A 27,436-nucleotide genomic window follows, 5' to 3' on the forward strand; every position below is an offset into this window, starting at 1 on the left:
GAGCTCGCAGCAGCTTTTCTCGCCTGTGCTGTGGAACAGCAGCAAGAGAGCGCTCATACACATGCACACACACGCACACACACACAACCGCCGCATCCTGCAAGCTGAGACAAAAGAAACTTTGTGCCAGTCCCCCGAAAACTGACGATCCAGAAATGACCGATGGACTTTGAACGCGTCACTGTCTGTCTGAAAAGACAGGACGAGTGTTGTTGGACTATGAGCGAATTATTGATCTTCCCTACTAAAATAGTTGTTTTTGAAAACTTGACGTCCTTTTAAACACATTTTTTTGGATGAGACTCTGCTGTTTGGGGCTTTTTTCCCCATCGTTCATCATACAAAAAGTCCAAAAGGATGGCACCGTTTCTCATCTGCGGGGTGATTCTCCTCAAAGTAAGAAAATACTCATTACAATTTGACAATAATACTTGTGTTGCTTTTTCCCCCACCCTTAACTTTAAAGGGCTTATTAAACATGTTTGTCTACATTTTTGGTAGTTAGTAATAGTCTCATAGTTGATCTCCAAAAATGTATTTTTTTTTTTCATGACGTGAGAAAAATCGTTACCGTTAACTGCATGGCACTTGAAGTTTTTCAGTCCTTTGTGGCACACTTCCTGCAAGCACACACACGCACACCACTAAAAGCCTGCTGGGGAGTTTTCATGCCGGAAAACTTTTTTTTTTTTTCCCCCTAGGGATAATGTAGTTCATCTGTGAAAAAGAAGAACGCCACATGACACTTTATTTTCCAACCCCAGACATCATAATTGGCAGCCTTTAAAATAAAGTAGTTTTATTCGTTATACTCATTAAAGTCATAAGAATGACGATTTACAAGGATAAATGAAGCTGTCACATGCGATCACATGTTCTTATTGTTGTTATGAAATCAATTATAGTGTATAACGGAGGCTTATAGTAGCTAAAAGCGCCCGGGGCTTTTAGTCTTGTCTGGACATGCTCCCTAATTTATCAGATCAAAGTGATATCATATAGTTTACAAACGATTAAGTAAACAATTGTTTTAAGATTACTTTGATTTTTTTTTTTTTTTTACAGGAATTTCTTTCTTTCACTTAGTAAAGCAGAATCAGCGCGTTCCAGACGGACGAATGTGTCTTTTTGAACGCGCTCCCCCTGGCGAAAATGTCGCAAAACACCCGAACAACGTGGAAAAATAGCATACATTATTTAAGAAAAAGATTAGAAATACTATATACAAAAGCAAAACAAAACAAAAATACTTGTCTTTTTAATTTCAAATTTTAGATGCTTTTTATCATCCCTTAAAGAGGATTTCAATTTACACGCCGCTGTAAATTATTTGTCTGATAAGCTCTTTACATTTCATTATAAACAATGAAAATGTGTAATGATAGAAAATTGTTAATAGAAATATGTTTTTGCTAAATTAACATAAAGATTACTCTTAATAACTAGAATGCTCATTGGGCCATATTACAGAATGGGTCATGCTATCCCTCTTTATCCCTCAGACCATACTTTGCTCACCCCAATCCAAGAAGTAATTTTCAAATCTCTCCTTTTACACTGCAGAACTGTTGTGGTTATTTCAACAAACTTCTAACCCGCTTTCAATTACAAACAAGGTGGTTGTAAACTACTCGGCTTTCCTATTGTTTCTTCGGGCATCTCACTGTGAAAAATGTGGCCTCACTTTCAGCATCTCGGCATCGCTGGGCTCTGGATATCCGGAGTAGAGTAATTATCCTTATTTTCTCCCACATTGTGGCCCGTATAAAATGTGTTGGGGGTTCTGGTAGTTGCTTTGTTACCACAGCATTTACATTAAGCAGAATTCCCCCACGTGGTGGAAGGGGGTGGATTGTAAATTGCAAGCACCCTTTCATGCCAGATGATGAGTTTGATTTACTGTCAGTATTGCACAACCAAGCATTTTTTAATTTGTGCTCCATGACAGTAATCAGCACCCCCCCAATTCCATTCCCAATCCTAGGCAAGCATTATGTGTTGAAAGATGCCTGTCTTGTTGTCATGATAGCGTAGCTCACGGGTCAATGTGCTCACGTGAAGGCCCGAGTGAGTGCATCCTTTTGTGTATTTATTTTCACGCAGATTAAATTAACCGCAGAGGCCGGCCGTCACGTGTGCATAAAAGGAGAGCTTTGACTCACTTCAAAGCACACAGAAAATGTTTCAGTAAGCCTGGCTGAAGTCTGCATGTGAGCATGTGTGTGTGTGTTGACTGAGTGACTCGGGCAGCCGTGCAAGTAGAGAAGCCCCCACATTGTAAGCCCCCCGCTCCTCGGTGGTCCGTCTATTCCCAGTGGGGACTCCCTTCAAATTGCAACTTTTTTATATCCTAATAGGAAAAAAAAAAGCAACTGCGACCCCCATTGGCTACTTTTTCAACTGGGACTTTCTCGCCCTAAAGGCAAGCAGATAAGCGTCAGTGTGCTTGAATGCGTGCCCAGCCACTTTAAGCCCCCTTGAAATGTGCACACAAAGTCACAGCGGGACGTTTAATAGCAGTTCAGAGCTTGATTTGGATCTTTTTTAAGAAGTGGATTGTCAACTTGGAGCGATGGAAAAAAAAAAAAAAACTCTCTTGAATGTTACACTTAAAGTGCAACACAATCCGTTGAAAATGGATTTATGATGGTGACAGTTAACCTCTGGAATTGATTCATCATAAATATGAACAAATTGGTGGTTAGCTTTCCAGAATATACATCATATGATGTTGGAGGACTTACGAGACTTTTTATCTCTTCGGGCATATAATTCTACGATACAAATGGAAAAATGATACAAAATAGTGTTGGCTCGTGAGTGAACGATGGGTTCAAAAGAACGAATCTTTTCAGTGAACGAGAGTGAACGAATCACGTCTTCGTTCTTTTTTCGGTTCATATGACTTCAATCAGTAGGTGTCAGTAATGCCCATTGAAGCTGGTGCCACCTCGCCGTAAAACAAAACGAAGAAGAAAATGACGTCACTTGCCGTTCAAGTGAGGGAACGAATCCTGAGTTTCCCGTCCGCGAACGAGTCAATGGGTCAACTGCCTTCCTTCCCGTGCATCAACGGATCAGTCAGTGAACGTGTTGCGTCTCCCTCCTGGCATGAACTATGGAAGCCAGAATGTAGATTTACGATTTGCCAAGTAAAGAAAGAACCACTCACTGAAACACCACTTCTTTCATGCGCGTTTTCTCCAAGGGATGCGCCGTTATGCAACAACGGGGAGATAATGCTTCTCTTTGGGTCATCTTTAGAACACTTATAGTAGTTTTTAAATAACGTGTATGCATATATACGCCTAGATATTGCTATCCAATATATCTACTGCAATTTCACATTAGATTGCTGGTTTGAAATGTACTTTTATTATTATTTCAATAAACATTAAAACCTGTTAAAACTTGTCTGGTGTTTTATTCCTTGTTTTTATTTTTTTGGGCATGAAAACAAAAATCTGACATTTGGTTAACTGCTTTATATGACAATATGTATAAGTGTTTTACGTTGTGTAATATGTGTTGGTGTCCTCCAAAATAAAGAGCAAGTAGTCAAATACACATTCTTGACACTTACAAAAAATGCATATATAGTCCGTGTGACGTCACAGATCAAACAGCCAATCCGAAAGTGGGGGTGAGGGCAGGTGTGGCACTTTTCACTTTCACTTAAGCTTTGGCCATGATTTTTCCCTAATGAACTGGCCTGTTATTAGGTACACTTGAAAATGGCGGTGTACCTAATGGAGTATCCGTGTGACGTCACAGATCAAACAGCCAATCAGAAAGTGGGGGTGAGGGCGGGTGTGGCACTTTTCACTTTCAGTTAAGCTTTGGCCATGATTTTTCCCTAATGAACTGGCCTGTTATTAGGTACACCTAAAAATGGCGGTGTACCTAATGGAGTGTCCAAGTGACGTCACAGATCAAACAGCCAATCAGAAAGTGGGGGTGAGGGCGGGTGTGGCACTTTTCACTTTCAGTTAAGCTTCGGCCATGATTTTTCCCTAATGAACTGGCCTGTTATTAGGTACACCTAAAAATAGCGGTGTACCTAATGGAGTGTCCAAGTGATGTCACAGAACAACCAGCCAATCAGAAAGTTACCCTCGTTAAACACACCTGCGTGAAAAGTTTTTGGTCATTTTCACATTCTGAGGAGCTAAAAGTTTTCACGCAGGTGCACTTAACGAGGGAATCACACGGACACTCCATTAGGTACACTGCCATTTTCAAGTGTACCTAATAACAGGCCACTTTATTAGGGAAATATCATGGTCAAAGGTCACAGGTGTCAAGCTCTAGTCCTCGGGGCCGCATTCCAACATATTTTCCAAGATCCCCTCGTTAAGTGCACCTGCGTGAAAACTTTTAGCTCCTCAGAACGTGAAAATGACCAAAAACTTTTCACGCAGGTGTGTTTAACGAGGGTAACTTTCTGATTGGCTGGTTGTTCTGTGACATCACTTGGACACTCCATTAGGTACACCGCCATTTTTAGGTGTACCTAATAACAGGCCAGTTGATTAGGGAAAAACCATGGCCGAAGCTTAACTGAAAGTGAAAAGTGCCACACCCGCCCTCACCCCCACTTTCTGATTGGCTGTTTGATCTGTGACGTCACTTGGACACTCCATTAGGTACACTGCCATTTTTAGGTGTACCTAATAACAGGCCAGTTCATTAGGGAAAAATCATGGCCAAAGCTTAACTGAAAGTGAAAAGTGCCACACCCGCCCTCACCCCCACTTTCTGATTGGCTGTTTGATCTGTGACGTCACTTGGACACTCCATTAGGTACACCGCCATTTTTAGGTGTACCTAATAACAGGCCAGTTCATTAGGGAAAAATCATGGCCAAAGCTTAACTGAAAGTGAAAAGTGCCACACCCGCCCTCACCCCCACTTTCTGATTGGCTGTTTGATCTGTGACGTCACACGGACTATATGCATTTTTTGTACGTGTCAAGAATGTGTAGTTGACTACTTGCTCTTTATTTGGGGGGACACCAACACATATTACACAACGTAAAACACTTATACATATTGTCATATAAAGCAGTTAACCAAATGTCTGATTTTTGTTTTCATGCCCAAAAAAATAAAAACAAGGATTAAAACACCAGACAAGTTTGAACAAGTTTTAATGTTTATTGAAATAATAATAAAAGTACATTTCAAACCAGCAATCTAATGTGAAATTGCAGTAGATATATTTGATAACAATATTTAGGCGTATATATGCATACACGTTATAAAATCAAGATTACCCAAAGAGAATCATAATGTTTCAGTGAGTGGTTCTTTCTTTCCTGGGCAAATCGTAAATCGACATTCTGGCTTTCATAGTTCACGCCAGGAGGGAGCGCTACACGTTCACTGACTGATCCGTTGATGCACGGGAAGGAAGGCAGTTGACCCATTGACTCGTTCGCGGACGGGAAAGTCAGGCTTCGTTCCCTCACTTGAAGGGGAAGTGACGTCATTTTCTTCTTCGTTTTCTTTTACGGCGAGGTGGCACCAGCTTCAATGGACATTACTGACACCTACTGGTTGAAGTCATATGAACTGAAAAAAGAACGAATCACTTTCGGAAGTGATTCGGTCCCTCTCGTTCACTGAAAAGAGTCGTTCTTTTGAACCCATCGTTCACTCACGAGCCAACACTAGTGTAGGTGTTGTATTATAGAAAGAAATGTGTGAATTACCCGAGCCAATTATTATTATTATATATAAAAAAAATATTGGGGGGGGGGGTGTAGTTGCATTGTTTGATGTATATGTTGTTCCCACGGGATGTTGTAATATAGAGAAAAATGTGTGCGTTGCCGTTGTCGACATTACCGTGTTTCATGCCCAAAAAAATTGTTTTTTGTCTGGTGTATTGCTTAGTTAAAAAAAAAAAAAGGATCAGTGTGTGTGTATGGGGGGTGGGGGGGGGCGATTCGTTGAACGATTCGTTTGAACCAATCTTTTGAGTGAACTGATTCTAAAGATTCAGAACTGGAATGCACATCACTAATACAAAACAAAAAATATACATAGCAACCTCTGAATTTGACACGAGGAAAGTGTAGTTAAAGTTGCTTGACTGATGACAATTCATGATGTAAACATACATTTTTGCAAGCAAGTAGCAGATTCCTCAAACAAAAGACTTCAAGCTGTTTACTGTAACATTTTTTGTCAAACTAAACATTAAAGTCCACTAGCTTAATACTAACACATAATGGGAAACACCATAGATGTGCTAACAAAATAGCATCCATGTGGCAGTGTTACAAAACTTCGAGCAACACGAATACAAGCGATGCAGCAACACATGTAGACAGACAATACAATACTTCCAGGCATATATTATTTTATTAGACTAAAAATAAGTTGTTGCGACTGCTTTAAGTACTTGTCCTAATAACAAAACACCAAACATCTGTCTTGCATTTTAACTCTACCCAACTTGAAATTGCCCATCATGTCTCATCTGCACATTAACAAGTGTTCTGCTCGTCCCATGGTTGGAAAATCCCGCTGGTAAACATTAGCCGCCATTCCATTCATAAAGTGGATAATGGCTTAGTCACCAGTCTGCTGCACAGATGACTGCTTCGACCGTGGATGGACGCCATCTTTCATTGTGTGCTCATCAGCTCTGGCCCGATTCTGGCCTCCAGGCGGACCCAAACTCACTCAGGCGACATGAAACGTGTCAGCTCTCCGAACAGAGCCGTCATTTCCAAATATTTATCAAAGTCGAGATTTAACAGGAGTTGGGTCTGTTTTCTGTGCACCAAACGCGGTCCCGGTGCGGCAAATCCAAACATCTTACTGGATTGTGCCGGATGCCGTGGCCCCGACGTCCTAATACGTCTGATCTGGGTTTTCAGATATCATCAGGCTCCTCTGAAAGGCCTGCACTCAGCCCGGCTGTTGTTTTTGGATCCAGGCAAGCCCCACCGATTCGAAACGCTTTCTCCAGTCATATCAGCTGGGAGCTTTTTTTGGGGGGGATCACTGCCTTTGGGTCGTTTGCAGGTTCACGCACGTTGTTTGGCGTTTCTTCAAACTCCACAAAGAGAACCATCAGCGCCTTGTTACTTTTCACCCTTTAGTTGTTAGACATCTGTTTGCTGTCGTCAGACTCCCTCCGGGGCAAGGCAGGCCAATCTGCCTTTAAATGTGTGCATGTTTAAGATGCCTGCAGACGGGGAGGAGGAGTGAAATAGTGAGCTTCATCCACACACCTGCAGGGCTCTCGGGGCTGGACTTCAAAGGTCTCGTTCTCCCCCAGCCAGACACTCACATGCTGGGCATCCGCGTGCAAGCGACACCCTCGCCTCAGGCTGGAAGATACCACCTCCCACGTCTTTCTCTGGAGAAATCACACAAAGTCCGGCCATTGTCATTGGTCGGCTCTGAGCCGGAGGTGTCAAAGCTCTTCTTCCTTCCTTCTTTTTGTGGCTCCCCCCTCTTATTCTTCTCAGCGCTCCAAAGCCATCTGATTAAAGCCAGCCTCTGCTGTCAGGCGCCAAACCCCAGTGCACAATCTGTTTGGAATGTCTGATCTATCCCTCATGTCATAACTCACGCTGGGCTCACCATTACCCACTTGTAGATAAGGCCTCCGAGCACTTTAAGGGCCAAAATCATGGCAGATGGAAAGATTAAGCAGAGGAGGAAAAAAAAAAAAAAAGACCCTATTTTAGTCACCCACTGCCCTGATTTTTTTGTATTGGTCATGAGTGTGTCATTTCCCCACATGTGGAGCAAAATAAAAAAAGAGCATTTTAAAAAAAAATTCAAACTGATGAGCAAACAAAAATGGGACTTCATTCAAATTCAACTTGTGGAGGCTGCCGATACCAGTCACCGATACTTTTTGTGTGTGTGTGTGGGGGGGGGGGGGCGATCCTCCTAGGCAGTAGGTGGCACTATACTGCAGCAAACATCACCAGAAAAAAAAGATCTTCACAATTCTTTTGTTATTGTGGAGGATTAAATTTTAGATTTAAATATCAGTACTCAGTATCGACGAGTCAAAGAATGAATCATTTTTTCAAAGGATCATTTCTAAAACATTCCTTGTAAATCACAATGTCCTATGAATATATGACCTCTCTTACATGAATTTTCTTGCAATGAATTTTTTTTTTTCCAGGTTGTCTTTGGTGACGCTTGCACCAGCGGACAGTTGACTGAATCCGGGGAGTGTTGCAGTGTGTGTCCCGTGGGCTTTGGAGTAGCAGTAGAGTGTGGAAAAGAAGATACCAAATGCATACCATGCCCACAGGGTAAGCAATTATCTTCTAGAGTTACCCCACTAATACACAAGACCTGTCTAATTATTGCTTTTGTGTAAGAGGCACTAACGTCATGAGTGTCATTTTCCTCACAGGAACCTTCTCCTCCTCTGAAGACCTCAGCCGTTGCGTCCCGTGCTCGCGGTGCCCGTACGGCCTCCCGACGTCGGCTCCGTGTTCCCCCGACGAAGACACGCAATGCGAATGCGACGTTGGCTTCTTCTACTTCCGAGCCTACGGGTTATGTGCGCCTTGTTCCAAATGCAAGCGTGGCGAGGGGGCGGAGGAGCAGTGCGGCCCCAAGGGGGACACTCAGTGCCGACCGTGCGGCCCGGGAACCTTCTCTGAAGAGCACACTCATACCAAACCCTGCCACCGATGCACCCAGTGCACAGACAGCGAGGTGGAGATCCGAGCCTGCATACCTAACTCGGACACACTCTGCATGGGTAAGTCGTGAGGAAACGATGAGCGTGTTTTCAATCGGAAATGGTAACGATGTTTTGGAAAACAGTTTTCACATGTACGTTCCAAAGCGCTGACGCCGTGTGAAGGAACGGCCAAAACGACAGTTTCCATCACTTGAAACGAGTGTCACGGAAATGGCCTTGGAGAGATAAAAAGAATCGGAAAGTAGTGGGAGGGCTTCAGAGGAAAAACACACACATGTGGTCAACATCTGAATCCACACCTCACCAGAACTGCACAATGTCCAAAGCAAGAAGCAACAGCAGTGAAGAAAAGAGCAACAGTTAAGCGCTTGGAGGTTAACTGCTCCAAAAATAAAAAAAAGAGACGAGATGGTGGGCTTCCAAATGACTACGCTAGGAGTAAGGTCATACATACATATGTCGTGACTCTTTGACCTGCCGGGGGTCACCACAGTAGCTGGCGGCCTTTGAGCCTAAAATAGCCAAACCACAGGAGGGAGACAGAAGCTGGGAAAAAGCGGCAATGGAAGGTTTTTAACCCTCAGGGGAGCTTGACATCAACTGATATTGACTTGCCAGAATCTGGTTGGTTCAAGTGACAGACTCACTATTAACATCTTGATTCATCTTGATTGAAAGTGTATTATGTACATCTGCCCCCTGGTGGTCAAGATGCACATAACAGAAACAGTGCAAAGAGAATTAAAATTCAGATTGTTTTCAGGCCTCTCTTAACACAAGTCCCAAAACTCCACTTCTCTTGCCAGATAAAAAGCTGCACATTATCTCCCGAGAAACTACGAGCTTGTCAGGAGTGGAGAATGTCACATCGGGCGGAGAAGGTTTTGCCCCGGTGACGCCCAAGTACACCCTGGAGGATGAGAACGGCAACAACAACATCCTGGCCTACGTGTCCGTGCTAGCCGCGGTGGTCCTGGGTCTGCTCGTTTACGTGGCTTACAAGTGGTAAGTTCTCATCGGAGACGGGCTGCTTTGCTTCTACGACAGATTTTCAATGCTCATTGCAGCTGGAGATCGTGTAAGCAGAAGAAGGCCCTGTCCAAGGCACGTGCGGCCGAGCTGGGAGCGTCTCCAGAGGGAGAGAAGCTTCAAAGTGACAGCGGAGTTTTTCTTGACTCGCAGAGCCTTCAAGACAATCAGCCCTCCAAAGGTGTGACTTGCTGTCTGGCGCTAAAGGCAAGAGCCATTAGAGAAAAGGCTTCATGCGTTATTTTGCCCCGCCTCCTTCCAGCCGCAGGTACAAAGAGGGACAGCAAGCAGGACACCCGCCTGTACGTCAACCTGCCGCCCCAGAGACAGGAAGAGGTAGAGCGCCTCCTGCAGGAAGGAACCGGCCGTGGCTGGCAGCATCTGGGCCAGGCGCTGGGGTACGAAACGGAACAGCTGGACCTGTTTGGGCACGGCGAGGCCCCCGCGCACACACTACTCTCCAACTGGGCCCAGAAAGAAGGCTCCACTCTGGGAGTGCTGTGCTCGGCGTTGGCTCGCATCGAGAGGCCCGACGTGGTCTCGGCTCTAAACTGCCCCGCGCAAGGCGTCTCGGTAGTGTGACCCGGTACCCGACTTTCCTGGACAGGAAAAAAGTATTATTTCCACAAAAATACCATTTTATCTCCACAAGTGCCTTCATCAGCCAAATCCTAATACTCAATCAGTCCAGTGGTCTATGAACTCTTTTTTTTTTTTTTTTTTGTTATCACTTATAATAACATCCACAGGCCACACAACATATCTACAATCAGGACAGATAATGTGGACAATTGATTCATTTGTAATATTCTAGGGACTGTTTTTTTTATTTTTTATTCCAAGTTTACACAGGAGGCCATTTTAAGTCATACGTGGCCTTTAAAAGATTTGTAGTCAATGATTAGAATTTCTCACAAAGTCTGAAAACTAGTTTGCATGCATAAAGAGGATCACTGTTGACATAAAACACTTAAAATGTTCTTATCTGTGAGTGACCATGTTTTATTGTTTTTTGTTCATTGTTGGGATTTCTTCTTTTTCCCTTTTCACTTTCTGTATTTATTTTATTACCATTTCGAGTTTGAATCCTCCCACACTACTCTTGTCTGCGTACGCGACGTCAGTCGGTCATTTTTCAAATTCATGTACGGTATTGTTTTGTGTATATAGTTCATCTTACTGTGCCTTTTTGTTTGGTGTCATTTAATGAATAAATAATTTGTAATAATATTTAACGCTTGTTTTTTTTTTAAACTGTAAATGTAAGTGAAGTATAAGCAATACAAATTCGATTTAAAATGCTGCAATTCAGTCTTGAGAAATATTAATTCAGCAATATTTTTTTGGTTTTTGTAGAAATCATGTTGAACTAGTTTGAAAAATAATTTAACTTTTTCCCCCTCGATAATTCCGAACTTGAGAAAATGAAGCTTCACATTTGCTTCCTGAACCAGTTGCATTTTTTTACCCTTCTAGATAGCACACACAGTTGGTTTCAATAAAGAGATTTTAAAAATGGCAAGTCAGTGTACTTTAAGACCAATGTTGAGCAGAGTGCGCCATCTAGAGGAGTAAAAAAATAAAATAAAATACAAAAACTGCTTCATGAAGCAACTTTGAAGCTTCATTTTCCCACTACTTGAAGTCAGTCTTGCGACTTAAGGACTGGTTCCCGGTACCGGCAAAGACTGTTGATGACCTTGTTTGGACATGACCTTTGACCTCAAGTTACCAAATATATTTCTTTTTCTATTGTTGCTAGAGCTCTTGTAATAATAAGCAGGTGTCCAATCTAATACTTGCAGGTGAATCAACAGGCCCAGTAAGGCTGAGTGACTTTGTTTCAATTGCAGGCTTTAGAGTTAGTCTCTTTTTGGCACTTGCTGAATATTTCAGTGTTTTGTTCTTGTCCTTCAGCCAGCAGCTTCTCCTTCATTTGCTTTGCTAACCTTCTTGGATATGAGAAAGTGATTGTTGAGTTGGCCTTCAGCCTGCAATCCTGGTCAGTCACTCTGACTTGATGGATTACATAGTGAGGAGGGGTTGGGTTAAATCCAGACCTTTATGGACTGTGCTGCCTCATAGCAAGGGGCTTAAGTGCATCAGAACATTTCCTATCCAAAGAGAACCCTGAGGGGGGAAGAGTGGGTTTTTAATAAAGCTGTAATAAAAAGAGTGGAGAAAAGTTTCACACAGCTACAATCTGTTAATGATCTTTTTTCCTTTTCGCTTCCAAAAAACGAACCCTTTTTTACTCATATTATTTAGTCTAAGTCTATTCATTAATTTATTCATAAAATAGGTTAATAATTCATAGCATATAATAATTTATAATATATTATAAATCTCAACATAAGGTGTACAAAAGAAACTGTTTTATTTTCTTTTAAAATGTTTGTACACTCGGTATGACAATGTCCTTGCACAATACTTACAGTTGAATAGGGTGAAAATTACTTTGTACAATTAAAAAAAAAAAAAAAAAGATTTGTCGCCCTACGTTGACAAGAGCCAGCAAGGATAAGAAGTCATGATGTAAGTAAGGATCGAGCTGGTCACTTGTGGCTCCTGCATACACATTTGGTAATAATATAACATATTTACACTTGACAACCATGAAATGATGGTCATTTTACAAAGTTTGCTGTTAATTTAAACATTCCCAAAACTACTATTTAATATATTAACAATTAATGCAAGAGGCTGCGATGGTTTGTGAGACAATAAAGGGATGGAGGGGGGGGGGGTGAATAAAAAGGCCGAGTTCCTTCGTTAAAAACTCAAGTGGATCAGTTAAAACTGCAATGCTACACTCTTCTGTGTGAGTCCAGGTAGAAGAGGAAGTGGATGAGGAGGGGGGGCGTGGCACATCAAACTTAGCAATCAAACCGTGCTCCCGACGTCGTAACCGACGACTAAAAAGACACAATGAACGAGATATGGATGACCAGCACACATCGCGGACCCCGCCCGGAGTGGACCCTAGCGGCTCTCAAAAGTCCCGCAGGCGTTTTGACGAGTGGAAGCTTGGACCTCCGCGGATAAAAAGCAGCACCAGAAAATGAAGCAGACTGTTCATTGATCCATTTTCAACAGTGGAAAGTGTCAAAGGAACAAAAACGTTGGCTTGTTCTTGATTCACAGCCGTATAAAAAACACACAAAAATGAAATAAAAGGCAAAATCGGTTCTTGGGGATTGGATGGGGAACCCCTGTCTTGTCTTCAATGGAGGATCATAAATAAAGCGTAGGTGGGTTGGGGGTGGGTTAGGCAAACGCGTGCGCTCAGTAGACGTCCGTGTCCTCCTTGGGTTTATAGACGGCACCGAACCTCTGCATGTACTTTTTAATGTACTCCTTGGTCTTGTGCTTGACGTTTTCGTTGCAGTCTAGGTCCTCGGGGTTGGTGCACGCCTTGAGTTCTTTGTTCATGACGCCGTGGGTTAGCTGTCGGGCAAAAGGAGAACGCGGTAGTAGGCGGGAGCGGCTCAGGCGATGGGAAAAAAGAAACCAAATGGCCCGCGTGATCACCACTTGTTTTTATCCTTTGGACTTTGATTGAGATTGAATCGTTTAATGGCAATTTACGTGCGTTATCGTTTACAACAGTTAACTGTGTCCTGAATGAGTGAGGTCATCCTTTTTTTTTTTTAATGTGCCTGTGTTCAGTTTCCGCCACAAGTGAGATCTTTTTTTTTTTTTTATCATTTACAGGTACTCATGTTTTAACAATTGATTTTTTTCCCCCAAATAATAACTAAACCTGTTCAATCTTACCTTTCTTGCCAGGTGTTTGAAGTCTTCCGTGTTGCTGATGCGGCCGTGTTTGCAATCCGGCTTCCGATAAGGATTCAAACATTGCACGATAAACTGGGACATCTGAGTAACAAAAACGCACACGTGTTTAAAAAGTGACACAACGGCAAAAGCAAGCAAATAGGAGCGGATGCCTACCTCTTTACGGAATGTCTCTTTACTTTTTTTCGCCAATTCGCTGGAAGTGTCTGCTTCAGCTGTTTTGGTTGAGAACTGTTTAAAAAAAACATTTAATACTATTCTTCATTTGTTCAGGTTTCTATATTGCTCCATGCGACAGTCTTTAAAGGTGTAATTTGAACTTCCTTCAGGCCTTTTCTCAGCTGCACCGAGTGATGTTACGACCGCAGAAGAGGTTAAAAAGTAGTAGTGCTGTAGTGGCCATCTATAATTAAAATCTCAAATAAACATGGCAGCCGGCAGCTCCAAAAGCGGCCATGGAAGTTAGCCGGGGCATCAAACAGCACCTGACGAAGCATGAGACCCCCCCCCCCCCCTCAGAACTTCAAAATCACCGTGACCACCACTCAGACAATAACGACAGCTGAGGCGCCAAGTGTGATGATAAAAAAACAAACAAAAAAAAAACAAGGACAGTAGCAAAGTTGTTTATAATAGGACCAACATGTGTCACATCTTCAAATGCTGTGACATGAAATCTATGTGACCTTGCATCTCAGTTTATTTTCACCCCCAAGAGTAACCAGAGACAAAAACATTTAAGAGAGCGCCACCAAAAAACAACAACGACGACTTCTGGCTCGTCCAGATGCTTCTCATGATCCTCGGCGGTGATAGAAGTGAAGAAGAGGAAACAAATGAGGCGGTGGAAGACAAGAAAAGCAAATCTCATCCTCACTTTATGACCCTGAGCCCCCGGGGGACATGCAGCAAAGTGACGGGACAAGGTTTAGCGACCGTCTTTGTCTTTGAGAGACAAATATGCGAAGAGGAGGAGCTCATTAAAGCGGCTGGGGACGATGGCGCGATGACGTTTGTTCCCGTCCATAAAACACAGCTGAAAGTAATCACCAGTGCACCATCTTCAATGGCCCCAAACAACAAACGCTATAATCATGTTTCGCATCCAACCTCGAAACTTTCTGGGAAGCGAATGAAATAGCGTCCCGAAAAAAGGAAGATGTATTTTTTTTTTTTGCACAGACATTCATCGAAAAACTCACCTTGGAAGGATTTTCATCATAAGTGGGTGTGCCCAGATCCATCTCGGAGTCATGGTCCAGATTGGTTTCGCTGCTTCCATCCCAGGTTGGAGGATCCCACTGAGTTTGCCTAAAAGAAAAAATAAATAAATACAGGAAAATGAATAATAACACTTTCAAATATGGATACACTGTGAAAAGACATTACAAGTCACCTCGTGGTAATGTGGTAATAGTAGATTTTTCCTTCGGGGTCCCGTGCCACTTTCCAGTTAGGGGGTAGGATGATGGTTTTGGGTTTCGGGGGAGAGGGAGGAGGCAGATCTATCACATTGTTGGGTACGATCATTTCCTAGAGGAAAGAAACAGCGGTCTAATTTACTTCCTGTAATTACTGCTTAGCCTGCCGTGGAAAAGGCGAATCATCACAATAATCATCATACAAGAAATATTATACATGAGCATTGTGGTTTGAAGTCTTCCATGACTTCATACTAGTCTTAATAGGAATTTAGATGTACACTTCCCCCTTGTGACCAAAGTAGCTTACTACAAAGCACTGTTTTTTTTTTTTTTGCTTGAATTATTTTGGGCAATGTGACCCAACTGCTCATTTGTTGTGTCGACGCCCTAGATAGAAAAATATAGAAGAGAACATGAGTTGTGAATTATGGTGGCCTTATTACCTGCTGGACCGTTTGAGAGGTAACGATGGTGGTGACTGTGCCACCCTGCTGCACCACCACGCCCTGCTGATGGCCAGGATACACAGTCTGGCCATGCAAGTAGCTGGCCGAGGGGTCAGAATACGCCTGCAAGAGCATCAAATAAAAACGGACTTAAAAATAGCCAATTTCTGAGAAGCTTTAAACATAATTATTCCCAAATCGATCCCGGTTTAAATTATATTATTCAAATAAATAATGCTTTTCAATTTAAATAGGCTTTAATGAATAGATGGATCAGAGACAGTGGAATCACTAACAAGCAATATCTACCACCTAGTGGCGAATAGTGTTATTACAACTCCAAACTGATCATGTATGATAGTGTCGAATTGTCAAAAATGATGGACTATTCCAAGAGTGGACACCTGGGGTCTAACCCGGTTGAGAACCTTTGTACTGTGACGACGGGCCCACCTGTATGACTGGTGTGTTGGTCTGAGGGTACGCGGTGGGGATGCTGTAGATGGTTTGGCACGGCTGGCCTTGGTAGTAGATGGCCGTTTGCGTGGCGGCGCCCTGCGCCGGAGCCGAGGCGTACTGCTGCGCCGGCTGCGTCTGCACCGTCACTGCCTGCTGGGTGGCGGGGTCCCACAGAGTGGCGTAGCCCTGCTGGCTCTGGACCTGGGGTGTCGTCTGGGCGGGCACGGAGAGGACAGACACTCTCGAGTCCTGGGCGGCGTCAGCGGGCTGGGCAAACTGCTGGGTGTCTGCAGGCGTGTGGTTGTCCGTGGTGATGTGCTGAGAGATAGTGGAAACAGGAGTGGCTTGTGAAGTGGATGAAGGTGAGGGAAGCCCAAGCTCTGAGACAAGTCTTTGGGGAGGAGTCTGCTCATAGGTCATGTTGGGGTCAGCTGTAGGGGTGGGTAGTAGTACTTTGCCTGCGTTGGGGTTGGTGGGGTCCACAAATGTATGGAGAGGGTAACCAGGTGGGTAGGTGATGAAGCCAGAAGTGGAGGCATAGGCCAAGGCGGGGTCATAGGTCATAGGTTGGAGCTGCTGCTGCTGCTGCTGTTGCTGCTGTTGTTGCTGCTGCTGCTGCTGCTGCTGCTGCTGCTGCTGAAGTTGCTGTTGCTGCTTCTGGGCTTCCCGCTGAGCGACCTCCTGCTCAAACAGCTTCCTGCGTTCCTCCGTGGACAACTTGTTGCGCTCTTTGCTGCCAACTCCTCTCGGTGTCTTGGACGGGTCAAACCTGAAACGATCCACACGACAAAACAACACTGCTCGACATCCGAGGAAAGTAGGTCAAACGCTCCCGATGGCGGTAATTCTTACCGGTCCTCGGTGCGCCGGCTGCTCCGCTCATAAGAGGAAGGCGGAGATGTGGACCGTCGCCGCCGTCTCTCAGTGCTGCGCGGTGTTTTGTCTCGATCACGCTCCCTGTCACGATCTCGGTCTCTGTCCCGGTCCCGATCCCTTTCTCTCTCCCAATCCCTGTCTCGCTCCCTGTCCCTTTCCCAATCCCGGTCATGGTCTCTGTCCCTGTCGCGATCCTTTTCACGCTCCCTTTCACGCTCTCGACTACCGGAGGTGTTGCGCGGGGTCAAAGTCGTGTCACGGTCTCGACTGCGATCTGTTTCGGGACAACCCGCTTGATATTAATCACACCGCATAAACCAATTGTCAAAATGATGGAAGAGCTGTAAAATTCACTTACCATTGGCTTCCTTTTCTACCTGACTCTTCTTTGGTATTCTGTACACCTCCTGAAAGACAAGAAGCTACGTTGATGTCTGGCCATACCGACACAGGTGCAGTGGTTGGAAATTCGAACTTGAACCTTGGAACTCATTTGTGTGACTCTGAGCTCGCTCACCTTGAGATCCTTCCAGCTTTCCAACAGCCTGGCCGCCATGCTGCTAATGTCCAAAGCACTGACTTGGGGTTCTTGACTCCGCTCGCTCTCCACATCAGAAACGCCTTCCTCTTCATCCTGAGAAGGCGTTTCTATGGCTGATGGATCTGTCGGTACTGGTGCGTCTTCAGCGGGCAAACTGACCTCGGGGGTGTCAGAGCTTGGCGGAGCGACAGGTACGGGTTCATCCAGTTGGGCCTCTGGGCCAGGAGGAGGATTTTCAGCCTCCGGTGGTTCTGTCTTGACCACCACCGTCTCTTCTACGAGTTGCTCAGTTGGAGCCTGAGAAATATCCATTTGAACTGACTCGATCTTTGGGTCCTGAATCTCAACTGTAGGCTGGTCACCTTCCACTTCGGTCATTTGTGTTGGTTCCTGGATGGTGAGATCTTCTCCACTAGGTTTGTCAGAAACCTCAAGTTCCTTCTTGGGTTCGTTCACGTCCACTTTGACCTCGGAGGGGTTCTCCTCCAACTCAATTTGGTCTTTGACCTCTTCAACGGGAATTTGTTCCAGACTTTCCGAAGCTATTTCTGTCTCTTCCTGTTCCTGCACTTTGACGTCTTTCGCCTCCTCTTCTGGAGTTTCTTTCACGACAACAGCAGCTTCGATGACAGCGTCTACTTTATGTTGTTTGTCATCAGCTAGCGTACTTTGAGCAGATTCTTCCTCTTCATCATCATCTTCCTCCTCTTCCTCATCCTTGCCATCAGACGCTTTGCTGGCATCTGAGAGCGCACTGTCCAGACTGTTTTCACTGATGATTTTAAGGCGGCGGTCCACAGCAGGTTTGGAAGGGTCTCTGTCAGATTCTGGTCCCAATTTGGCGGAAGAACCATCGGGGGTGTTGAGGGGGGTCTGAGCACGGGAAGTGTTCTCACTGGAGTAACCGTCGATCTCCGTGGGCTGAGGGAGTGTTTTTGTTTGGGCCCATCGCTGAATGAAGGTTAGAACTTTACTCTCTTCCAGCATGTTCTTAGTGGAGATGGGTAAGACAGCCAAGGTCTTCATAATCTGGAGACAAATGGATTTTGCATTTGAAAAATTCAAATTCACCAATGAATTCACGAGAAGACCGCAATGATTTCTCACCTCTGATTGCAGTTTGATGTTATTGGCACTGTTGCCCTTTGCTTCTGAAATCTCCACCATAAAAATCCAAAGCAAAGACAAGCCGTGATGATCCAAGAACTGTTTCAAGCATGACGGATTCTGCGTATCCTGCACGGCAAAAACACCCGACGATGTAAAGCAATTTGCATTTTGGACATTCACATTGTTTTAATGTTGATTTACGTATATGAGCTTGAGACAGGTGAGTTTCTGCTCCATGTTTTCCACGCGGACCATAAGCCTGCACAGAGACACCACTTGTTTCCCATCATAGAGCCCTTCGCCGTTCTCTAGTAACGCCTCCAGCTCCTCGTCAACCTAAACGACAACAGGAATGATTGATAGTAAGTGAAAATTATTTTCCATTTGTCCAAATGATGTAAAAAAAAAAAAAAACAATGTCCACAAAATCTGAACTGACTGTGGTGAGAGCATTCTTCCGAGGACGGTCTTTCTTCATCTTCCCTCCAGCCGCACGGACGCTGACTCTGTTCTCCCCTCCCAGGAAACCTCTGCAGCTGAGAGCTCCACAAAAGCACTTCTGGGCTTCTTTCCTAAAATAGAAGAAAATGAAAGTTAGACAGAGAAATACTTACGAACGCCTACACTTATGAACTTTTCGAGATACGAACTCTTGATTTTTTTTTGCATCCAAATAGATAGATAAATAAATAACTAAATAATAAATGAATAATAGAACAGTTGTTTTAGTTTTCTGTATGTTTTACACAGTCCGGCACGCATTATTTGCTTTTACATTGATTCCTATGGAAAACGTTCCTTTGGCTTACAAACCTTTCTACTTACAAACCCGACAAATTAAGTTCATAAGTAGAGGTATTGCTGTACTGTATGATTTGACACATAAATAAAAAGAAGCAATACCCGTATCGTTGAAACTGGTAGTCAAACGTCAGCTCCGTTCCTGCACTGACCGCCTTGGTGGTGAAGAACCCGACTCGAAGCTGACCGTTGACTGTCCACTGAAATGAGATGAAAAATCAATCATTAGCAAAGAAGCATGTTAACAGAACAGTATGAGTAAACTAGTTCGGGTGGTGGATGAACCTTTTGGGTCTCACAGTTGGGCTCGCAGCTATGATTCATAAAGCGAGAGCAATTGCCTTTCAGCGTTGCGTCGATGATCTGGAAAGACAATGACGGTCAAGAATTTCTCATTAACACGAAACTATGTAATAAACTTAATCTTACCTCGTTATTTTTTAGCGCCATAAAATAGTAGTGAATGTTCTTGTTGCGTGCGTATTCTTTGACTCGATTTTTGAACTCTTTATGGTCCAACACTTCCCCGCAGTATTCAAGCACAAAGGTATTCCTGCGAGAGAATCAAAACGTATGTCAAGATCACCCGGGACCTTCCACGATCCAGATGACACCTCGATATGAATTAGATCCTCACGATGGCAGGTCCTTAGCTGCACGAAGACCCCAACCCTTCTCTTCGGTGAGGATGACTTCAAAGTCAGCGTGCTGCTTCATTTGAAAGCGTCGATTTGAGCAATAGTGTCCATTCAGGCACCTCGACGAGCTACGGTCAAACAAATCGTCTTAGAATCTTTAGAGTTCTCTGTCGAGCTTTCTCAAAACAACGCCAGAGTTGAACTTACCATTCGATCATCAGGAGACGATTTAAACAGTCATCGCCGCACGCCAACATTCCCCTTAAGCGGTCCTGTTTGGGCAGTATGGGGCACTCGCACTGCATCCTCTTGATGTCGCGATGAGATTTGCTCTTCTTTCTACAAACATTCAAAAAAACGTTTGAAACCGAAACAAAAAAAACCTGACGGTTTGGATTTGTGACATCTTACCGTTCGGTTAGGTACAGATTTTCTTCAATGAGGTCAAAATAAGGAGGCATCTTCTTTGCCTTGGCAAATTCTTTCCACCGGCTGGCGTCTTGAAAGTGCTGCAGAGTGAGTGATGGACGGACCACCTCATCTTTGACTTGAGTTTCTTTCGACTCTTCAGTATCCCCTTGACGTTCCTTCTTGGCGGTCGGTCCAGCCTCTGCTTCATTGTCCGAATCGGACTCGATCTCCGGTCGTCTTTTCTTGGGAGGGCCCCTGCTCCTGAGAGTCCTTAAGCTGTCCTCCCTTGGAGGGTCAGGCACGACCGGGCCCTTGCTGTTGCTGCTTATTTCGTGAGCTTGTACAAAACCCGAAGACGCCCCTAGAGGTCCACTCAGGTCAACAGTCGCTTTGATTTGATCGGATGGTTTCGCCCGGCAGTAATCGTCATGGTCACTGGTGAGTGAGTCCGGGTGGATTTCACCTGCGAGATCCTGATAAACATGGAGGTAGGGTGTTTCGCTTATCTGCCTGTCTGAGGTTTGGTGGTTCCAGGAGATATTGTGGTGTCCGTGTTGCTGTGGACTAGGAAAGCTTTCTGAAAGTTTAGATTGCGGTAACAATGGTCCATGACTGCTGTCTGGTTGTTGATATGTACTACTGGGCTGTTCCGGCTGGGAAAAACTCCAGCTTGGGTTGAATCCACGCCCGTCGTTGACACTGGCGGCAGAATGTTGGTAATGCGCGAGCATCAGTTCACCAGTGTTGGTAACGTACTGCTGGCCTCGCAATTGGTCGTAATGTCCGGAACCGACAAGGCTGAAATTACTCATACCTTGGTGGACATTGGGAGGACAAGTCACATACTGCTGCGAGACAGCACTCGCGTTGGATCCTTCTAAGTGACTTGTGCTGTCAATCATATTACTTTGGGATTGACAAAGAGCACCGGTGTGGTACGAACTACCCTCGCGTCTTTGTTGAGAGCGGACTTGATATTGGACTCCGTGACTATTCGCATTTGTCACTTCATGACTAAGATGGGATTCGGAGATGAACAGACTGCAGGAGGACGATCCAGTGTCATGTGCTTCGCTCGTTACGGTCGAATTCTTTGGCACGACGACTACAGAATGCAGTCGTCTTATTGCCTCATCGCAATCAGAGTCGGAGTCGGAATTGTCACTATCACTGGCCTCGCTCTGTCCTCCGCCGGCTTCGTGAGTGGCGAATGTATTTTTCGATTCGTTCTTGGGGGTATTCTCTTCAGATTTCTCTTGAACATTCCCATTCCAGCTCTCCATTTTTGTAGCCTGCGTCGCATCATTGTCGCACAGAGAATGTTCGAAGTTTGTTCTCGGAGCACGGTCGGTGACAACACCTCGTAACGACTCGCCTCGATCGTAACTATCTGCCTGCTTTGGCTTTTCCATCTCCTGCCAAGGTATGGAAGATCTTTCAGATTCATGCGGGGCTTGTATCATTTCCATTTGATTTTGGGAGAATCCAAATTTCTTCACACACATTGTCTGCTCTTCACTCCCTGGCCCATTCTGCCCAACGATATCCCACCGGGACTTTTTCGTAGAACTGCTCTGTTTAGCATTGTTCTCACTTGTACACAATTGCTCTGATTGCAGTTGTACGTTCGTTTGAGCTAGCTCAGAGGCCACGGCAACATGACACGCATCTTCCGTCGGTCGACAGGTCTGAGTATCGGATGCGGCAGCTATGTCCATTTTATTAGGTAGAGGCGTTGAACCGTGAGTAGAGTCGACATGTTTCACATCTATACTGCACTCGATAACATCCCAACTATTGAATATACTTTCAGTTGGCGCATTCAAAGCAGAGAGACAATCCTTCACATTGTTTACCGTTTCAAGAGAGACATTGACATGCGCCATTGAGCTTTTAGCTAGCGCAATTTCTTTCTCCACCTCGAGACTTGTTTTTGGTCCATCCAATCTGTTACGTTGCGTCTCACTCAACTCGCTAACCTGGTGGTCATCTTGAGTTCTCTTTTGAAAACCATTTTTTTCCCGGTCACCGAGCAAAGTTGGTTTTGTGGTCGTTTCGAATTTGGATTCGTCATTGGGGCTCTGATATTGGTCTTCCGATTGTCTGTTATGCGCGCTGGTTTCCTCTGACGATCTGGAGCAAGCGCTGGGTTTAGAGTCCAACAGACTCATTTCGTCTTCTTTGCACGAGGTGGCCTGTGATTTTTTCCTTTGATCAGCCTCGTTGTCGCTAAAGCCGCCTTTCAGGCGATTTTCACGTTCTTGTTTTTCGCTATCCACATGTTGAGCGGAAGAATTGGATTTTCTGTTGGTGTCTTGTGCATGATGGGTGTTAGTTTTATAATTTCTGGTTTCTACACCAGGGGAGCATTTGCGCTGGGGGTCAGAGTTTGCCTGTCGCTTTGACGTAGTCCTTTCTGACACTGAAGATGTTTGACTTCTTTTCGCTGACTCCGACGAATGCGGCAAATCTGTAGATTTCGATGCTTTGTCCGATTTAGAGTAGGACGAGGACTTTGAATAGGTAGATGATCGACTGGAGTCGCTTGTCCTTGTCCTCGTCTTGCGGTGGTCATCTTCGGAGTCAGAACTGTCCCGGGTTCTGTCGTTGCGAGAACGAGATCGCCGTCGGTCCCTTCGTGGGGAACTCCGGTATGATCTGCGATCGGAGTCGTGGTAATAAGACCTTTCCGAGCGGGAGCCTCTATCACCCCTCAATCTTTCTGATCTCGGGTGGGCTGAACTGGTTCGAGTGCCTCGAGATTTGGATCTTGATCTCGACCTTGATCTGGATCTCCTGCGATCTTTGTTTGATCGCAGCGAACGCGACGATGTGTATCGAGAATCCCGGTCCGATTTTGTATAGCTAGATGATCTTTCGTGATTCTCAGATCGTTTCGATGAACTTTTTTCCTTTTCTGCCCCTCGGGACCGAGACGGAGATCTTTTTGTTACTGTTTTGCTACCGCTTTCTGAATTTGTTTTACTTTTGGTGTCGACTGATTTGCGTCTGGAAGACATCGGGACTGGATCTTCAGGCTCAGTTCGCCTGTCAGTTTGCGACCTGGTTTTCCTTTTGTATACATTTTTATCCTGCTCATTACTGGAATTCTCTTCGTCTTTTCCTGAGGACGCAGCAGGTTTGTCGAGACTTGATACGGTCCGGCTGTCAGAGGAGTGATGGTTGGAATCCTCAGAAGAGCAGACACTTACAGGATTCGGATGTGGCAAAGATGGCAAATTGGTCTCGCTGTTATTTGGTTTCTGCAAAACCAGCAAATTAGAGGTGGGCGTCTCCTCCGGAAAAAAAGACGTTAGTTTTTCTCTAGTCACGGACACACTGAGTATTTGCTTCTTGAAATGCATCTTTGCCAAGTCTATTTTCAGTTTAGCAGCAAAGTTTGGGACTTGGGAAGAAGTTTGCTCCGTTGGAACGGGAACTGCTTGAGCCTGTTTTTGTTCATTTTTACCGTCAAAAGCCCTTCCTTTGTCGACGTTGGGCTGTGATGAGGCAGCGGTAGCTTCAGTGTCAGACTTCTCAGGGCTGGAAGGGATCACGAAAATGCTGTGCAGTGGCTTCTTGGTTTGCGCGAAGCTGAAGGACACTTTCTGACGACTCTGATCCTCCAGGTTGACCTTCATCTTGGTCCCTTTCGGCAAGAGATGGTTGGACAGCATAACTCTAGGAGATAGGCTTTTGATGAGAGCTGCCTTAGAAAGGCCCTCCACCTTTACCTAAAAACCAACAGAGAGACGCAAGCTATAACTGTTTGAATCCATTGACCATTTCAAACAATAAAAAGTTGCAGTGATAAGAATTTCTTAAAGTGATTCTCAAATGGTGGGTCCTGGACCCATTTTGGGTGGATTGCGGACATATTTTAAGAACTTTTATGAGATAGGTTCCAGGGTGAAATTCAAATGTACTTACCGAGGCTCCGCTTCCTTCGTCTCTGAGATACATGGCAAGAGCACGGAGACATAAAACAGAGAAGAAGATTTCATTAGTACACTGTACACAGGAGCAGAGGCATTGCATTATTGTAAAAATTGAACAGACATTGTTGGTCAATCTACATTGGAGGCCAAATTTTGGCATAAGCTAAAAGACTATTCCTCGAAGCGAACCAACCACGAGCACAGCAATTGATATTATTTTTGCACGTTTTAGAGAAGCATAATTCCGTTAACTCAGCTAAGCACAAAAAAGTGGTGTAACTCGTCTGAGAAACAACAAGACGTACATGCAACTGTCACCTAGAGCGACGGCCTCGCTTCAAGAACGCTTTCACTGCCTTCAAAGAGATGATATTCCTTTATTTGTACCACACGGGGAAATTCCAGTATGCAAAAGACCAGCGTCCACCATCAACACGCAGTGAGAATATGCACATATCTACACAACCACAGTTTAGAAGCTATATGAACCAACACAAGCTCAATTGTTTGCAGCAGCCTACTCAATCCTTAATGTGCATACTATTAGGATAGTGGCAAGTGGCTAACTGACAACATGAAGATGTTCAACATACAAAAAGGACTCCGATTCATTAGCTTACGTTGCTTTTGTTCTCATTTGGCTGATAATTGTGCATGAGTGCTTTCCTTGGGCCAAGCTCAATAAGTGTGCTTGGTATCTGGGTCATTTGATCCTTCAGGATTTTTTTCCCACCAATTGCCAATGCAGCATTCAAGACGATACACTCATTAAAAAATGGGGCACTGAATGACTACAATTGTGAACAGATCACAACAGAGCTGGACACCTAGAAGACATTGGACTATTCACTAGTCCTCTCCACTATCCAAAAATAAAAATGAAGTTATCAAATGATGGAAGTCACTCCCCCGGACGAGTTGCTGAGACTTCATTTAACCACACGAGGTGCTTTGAGATTGCACAATTAACGGCCACCATACAAGCTAACACCTTCGGGTGACCTTCAGCAAAATTTGCTCCGATTTGTCTATTTTTTAGTTCTTGATGAATCATAATCCAATCAAGTCCCAAACCTAAAGAATCCAAATTGAATCAGGAGGTTCTCAACAATGCCCTGCCCTAGTGACGTCCACATTTTGGTTTTCAAACTAAACACCTCGCTCACAGCGACGTCTGTGTTGTCTGCCATCTAATACCTGATTTCTGACTTGAGCAGAGAGTCCATTGAGAAACTCGTCTAGGATTAGTGGGCCTGCGGACGTTGCTTGGCCAAGAATAATCCAAATCAGAGAAACGAACCCTCCAAAGTGACGCCACACCTGGCAAAAAGAAAGATAGGTTTGCAATCAACTGTGGTGTGTCCAGAAGAGCTAACAATAAGTCCAACGAGCTTTTTGCCTTATCAAACAGAGTTAGCATGTAGGCAGAGCACATGCTGTTGACCGTTGGTTTGTCTGACTTCCACTGAAGCCTTCTCTCGAGATGGTTATCAATTTCTGCAGAGAGCAAAGCAGTTGCACACTTTCATGCAGGCCTCCTCTATTACGCTTGCTTTTATTCAGTGTGGTTGTGGCTTTGCATCACAACAAAAATAAATAAACAAGATTTGTCCATAGACTGAATCAGAAAGATGAAAAATAAGGACAACGCTGTAGTTGGCAAAGCGAAGCAGCTGCCACTCGAATGTCAAAAATAATGCGACATAACTCATTATCATATGAAAATAATAGATTATATCACTACCGTGGCTGTGAGGAAGCATTTGCAATGAGCAAGGAGGCTCAATGGCCTGGTGCGGGAAGCTTAGGTGCAGCCCAACATGCATGGCCTTTTAAAAGCCAGTTCCTGTTCATTTTCAAAGCTAGTCTGGAATGTACAAGACAATTCATTCATTTCCACTTGATCTTGCTCAGAGAGATGAACTTAACCATACATTAAGTGCGATTACTTAACGGGCAATCATAACCATATTACCGTAATAGATAACGTTCTCACGATTACTTACACAAAAAATGCCCAAACCAATGACGCTAACTTGGGTAAGCTAACACTAGCTGCGATATGATAAATTTGCTTACTTTCGTTCAAATATAACCATTAAGTTCGAACATGTTTTGTTTGGGAATAGCGATCTGTGTATGTGTGTTTGACATAGCCGAAGAATGGCACAATCGATTGTCTTTCTGTGCCGGAAAGGCTAATCTTGGGCGAGCATTAGCGGCTAACTAGGTTACATGTAACCAGCAGCATGGAAGCTAACATCACCGTTTGCGACCCTTGTTCTTCATATCGTTTGATTTTAAATCATTACGTGGCGAATAATTTGCAGAATAGGGTCAAGATTGTGTTATAAACAGACGTACACCCTCATTTCATGAAAGCGTCCATCCGGCATCAGAAGCATGCTAGCAGGGGGGAGGGTTTGTCTTAGCTTACTTGCGTGTATGGTTCGCTTAAATCTACACAACGTAAGGAAACTAATGCTATCTTTCGTGTGGTACTCACTTTAAAAAGTGTTTCAAGTCAAGAGACTCTTCCATCTTCAAAATTCCCAAGACGGTGTCCTTCGCCGAACATCAATCCCCAATGCGTGCCCGGCGTCAAATCGGTCCGGGGTTGACGGAGGTGATGGTCGGCTGACGCTCTGCTGCTCAGGGGCTCCGCTGCGCCTCAATGTTGTGCTATCCAACTAGCATTAGCTCACACTTGTGAGTACACTTACTTACCAGTAGTGCCTATCCACAGTAATTGCGTCCACAACGATATCAGGCCCTCACGTTATGCCTCGACCTATCCGACGCTCCGATCCACTTGAAACAGACAAAATAAGACGAGAAACATGCCTGCTATTTACATTTTCCTCTGCGGCATTTGGCGTGTCTTGTTGCGGCGACGTCACATGATGCACGGACACAGCTGGCCTGGTTTGGCCTGGCGTCAGTCAACACGGAACAGTAAATCGTGTAACACTGGCCCCGGTTCAACAATGTGGGTCGGGCATATCAAATACGTGCGCTAAACAGGAGGAAGCAAATTTGTGCATTGTGTGTTTTGTCCACTTTTAAACTCACAGTAGAGATAGTTATCAGAGGTTGTAAAAAGGATCAACTAAATTGCTGTAGAAGGAGTTCCAGATTCTATACAAAATCCTTTTGTCTGGGAATTTATATATATACGACAACGACCCAAAAATATCAAAGCAAGTCAATAATAGAGTAGCTTCAGAAAAAAACATCACCGTTTGGACTGGCCAAGTCAGAGCCTAGGAC

The 27,436-nt window shown here is 44.4% G+C and overlaps 2 protein-coding genes across 10 annotated transcripts; one reads left to right on the plus strand and one right to left on the minus strand.

Moving 5' to 3' along the window:
• On the plus strand, window positions 1-10,759 carry nradd (neurotrophin receptor associated death domain). 3 transcript variants are annotated; one of them, XR_005100675.1, is made up of 7 exons: window positions 1-396; window positions 8,162-8,294; window positions 8,399-8,752; window positions 9,502-9,700; window positions 9,763-9,905; window positions 9,993-10,393; window positions 10,429-10,759. XR_005100675.1 is itself a non-coding variant. In XM_037274515.1 (6 exons), the coding sequence occupies exons 1-6, from the start codon at window positions 358-360 to the stop codon at window positions 10,304-10,306; spliced, it is 1,182 nt and encodes a 393-aa protein (XP_037130410.1). In that variant the 5' UTR covers window positions 1-357; the 3' UTR covers window positions 10,307-10,759. The 3 variants fall into 3 exon arrangements, 1 of the variants encoding a protein (XP_037130410.1); XR_005100674.1 differs by having other exon boundaries at window positions 10,438-10,759; XM_037274515.1 differs by having other exon boundaries at window positions 9,993-10,759.
• Window positions 10,760-12,082: 1,323 nt separating this feature from the next.
• On the minus strand, window positions 12,083-27,150 carry setd2 (SET domain containing 2, histone lysine methyltransferase). Of its 7 annotated transcripts, none has more exons than XM_037274130.1 (22): window positions 26,673-27,147; window positions 24,159-24,180; window positions 20,229-23,962; window positions 20,025-20,156; window positions 19,817-19,945; window positions 19,609-19,732; window positions 19,465-19,542; window positions 19,282-19,379; window positions 18,818-18,950; window positions 18,580-18,714; window positions 18,376-18,504; window positions 17,245-18,297; window positions 17,086-17,134; window positions 16,704-17,001; window positions 16,305-16,620; window positions 15,846-16,169; window positions 15,390-15,515; window positions 14,919-15,055; window positions 14,725-14,833; window positions 13,679-13,753; window positions 13,502-13,603; window positions 12,083-13,171 (listed from the first exon to the last, which is right to left on the minus strand). In XM_037274130.1, the coding sequence occupies exons 1-22, from the start codon at window positions 26,705-26,707 to the stop codon at window positions 13,010-13,012; spliced, it is 7,500 nt and encodes a 2,499-aa protein (XP_037130025.1). In that variant the 5' UTR covers window positions 26,708-27,147; the 3' UTR covers window positions 12,083-13,009. The 7 variants fall into 7 exon arrangements, 4 of the variants coding, with proteins under 4 accessions (XP_037130025.1, XP_037130024.1, XP_037130023.1 ...); XM_037274129.1 differs by adding an exon at window positions 25,364-25,486 and having other exon boundaries at window positions 15,846-16,620; XM_037274128.1 differs by having other exon boundaries at window positions 15,846-16,620.
• Window positions 27,151-27,436: the final 286 nt, after the last annotated feature.

This window comes from Syngnathus acus, chromosome 16 (genome assembly GCF_901709675.1).
Source record: "Syngnathus acus chromosome 16, fSynAcu1.2, whole genome shotgun sequence".
Classification (NCBI taxonomy): Eukaryota; Metazoa; Chordata; class Actinopteri; order Syngnathiformes; family Syngnathidae; genus Syngnathus; species Syngnathus acus.

Excerpts from the sequence above, each read along its gene's own strand:
- nradd (XM_037274515.1), top strand. The coding sequence starts at position 358 with ATGGCACCGTTTCTCATCTGCGGGGTGATTCTCCTCAAA. Across the intron at positions 8,753-9,501 it reads CTCGGACACACTCTGCATGG|ATAAAAAGCTGCACATTATC; the intron begins GTAAGTCGTGAG and ends TTCTCTTGCCAG. Across the intron at positions 9,906-9,992 it reads AGACAATCAGCCCTCCAAAG|GTACAAAGAGGGACAGCAAG; the intron begins GTGTGACTTGCT and ends TTCCAGCCGCAG.
- setd2 (XM_037274128.1), bottom strand. The coding sequence starts at position 26,707 with ATGGAAGAGTCTCTTGACTTGAAACACTTTTTAAA. Across the intron at positions 24,181-26,672 it reads GACTTGAAACACTTTTTAAA|AGACGAAGGAAGCGGAGCCT; the intron begins GTGAGTACCACA and ends CATGTATCTCAG. Across the intron at positions 20,157-20,228 it reads AATCTGTACCTAACCGAACG|AAAGAAGAGCAAATCTCATC; the intron begins GTAAGATGTCAC and ends GAATGTTTGTAG.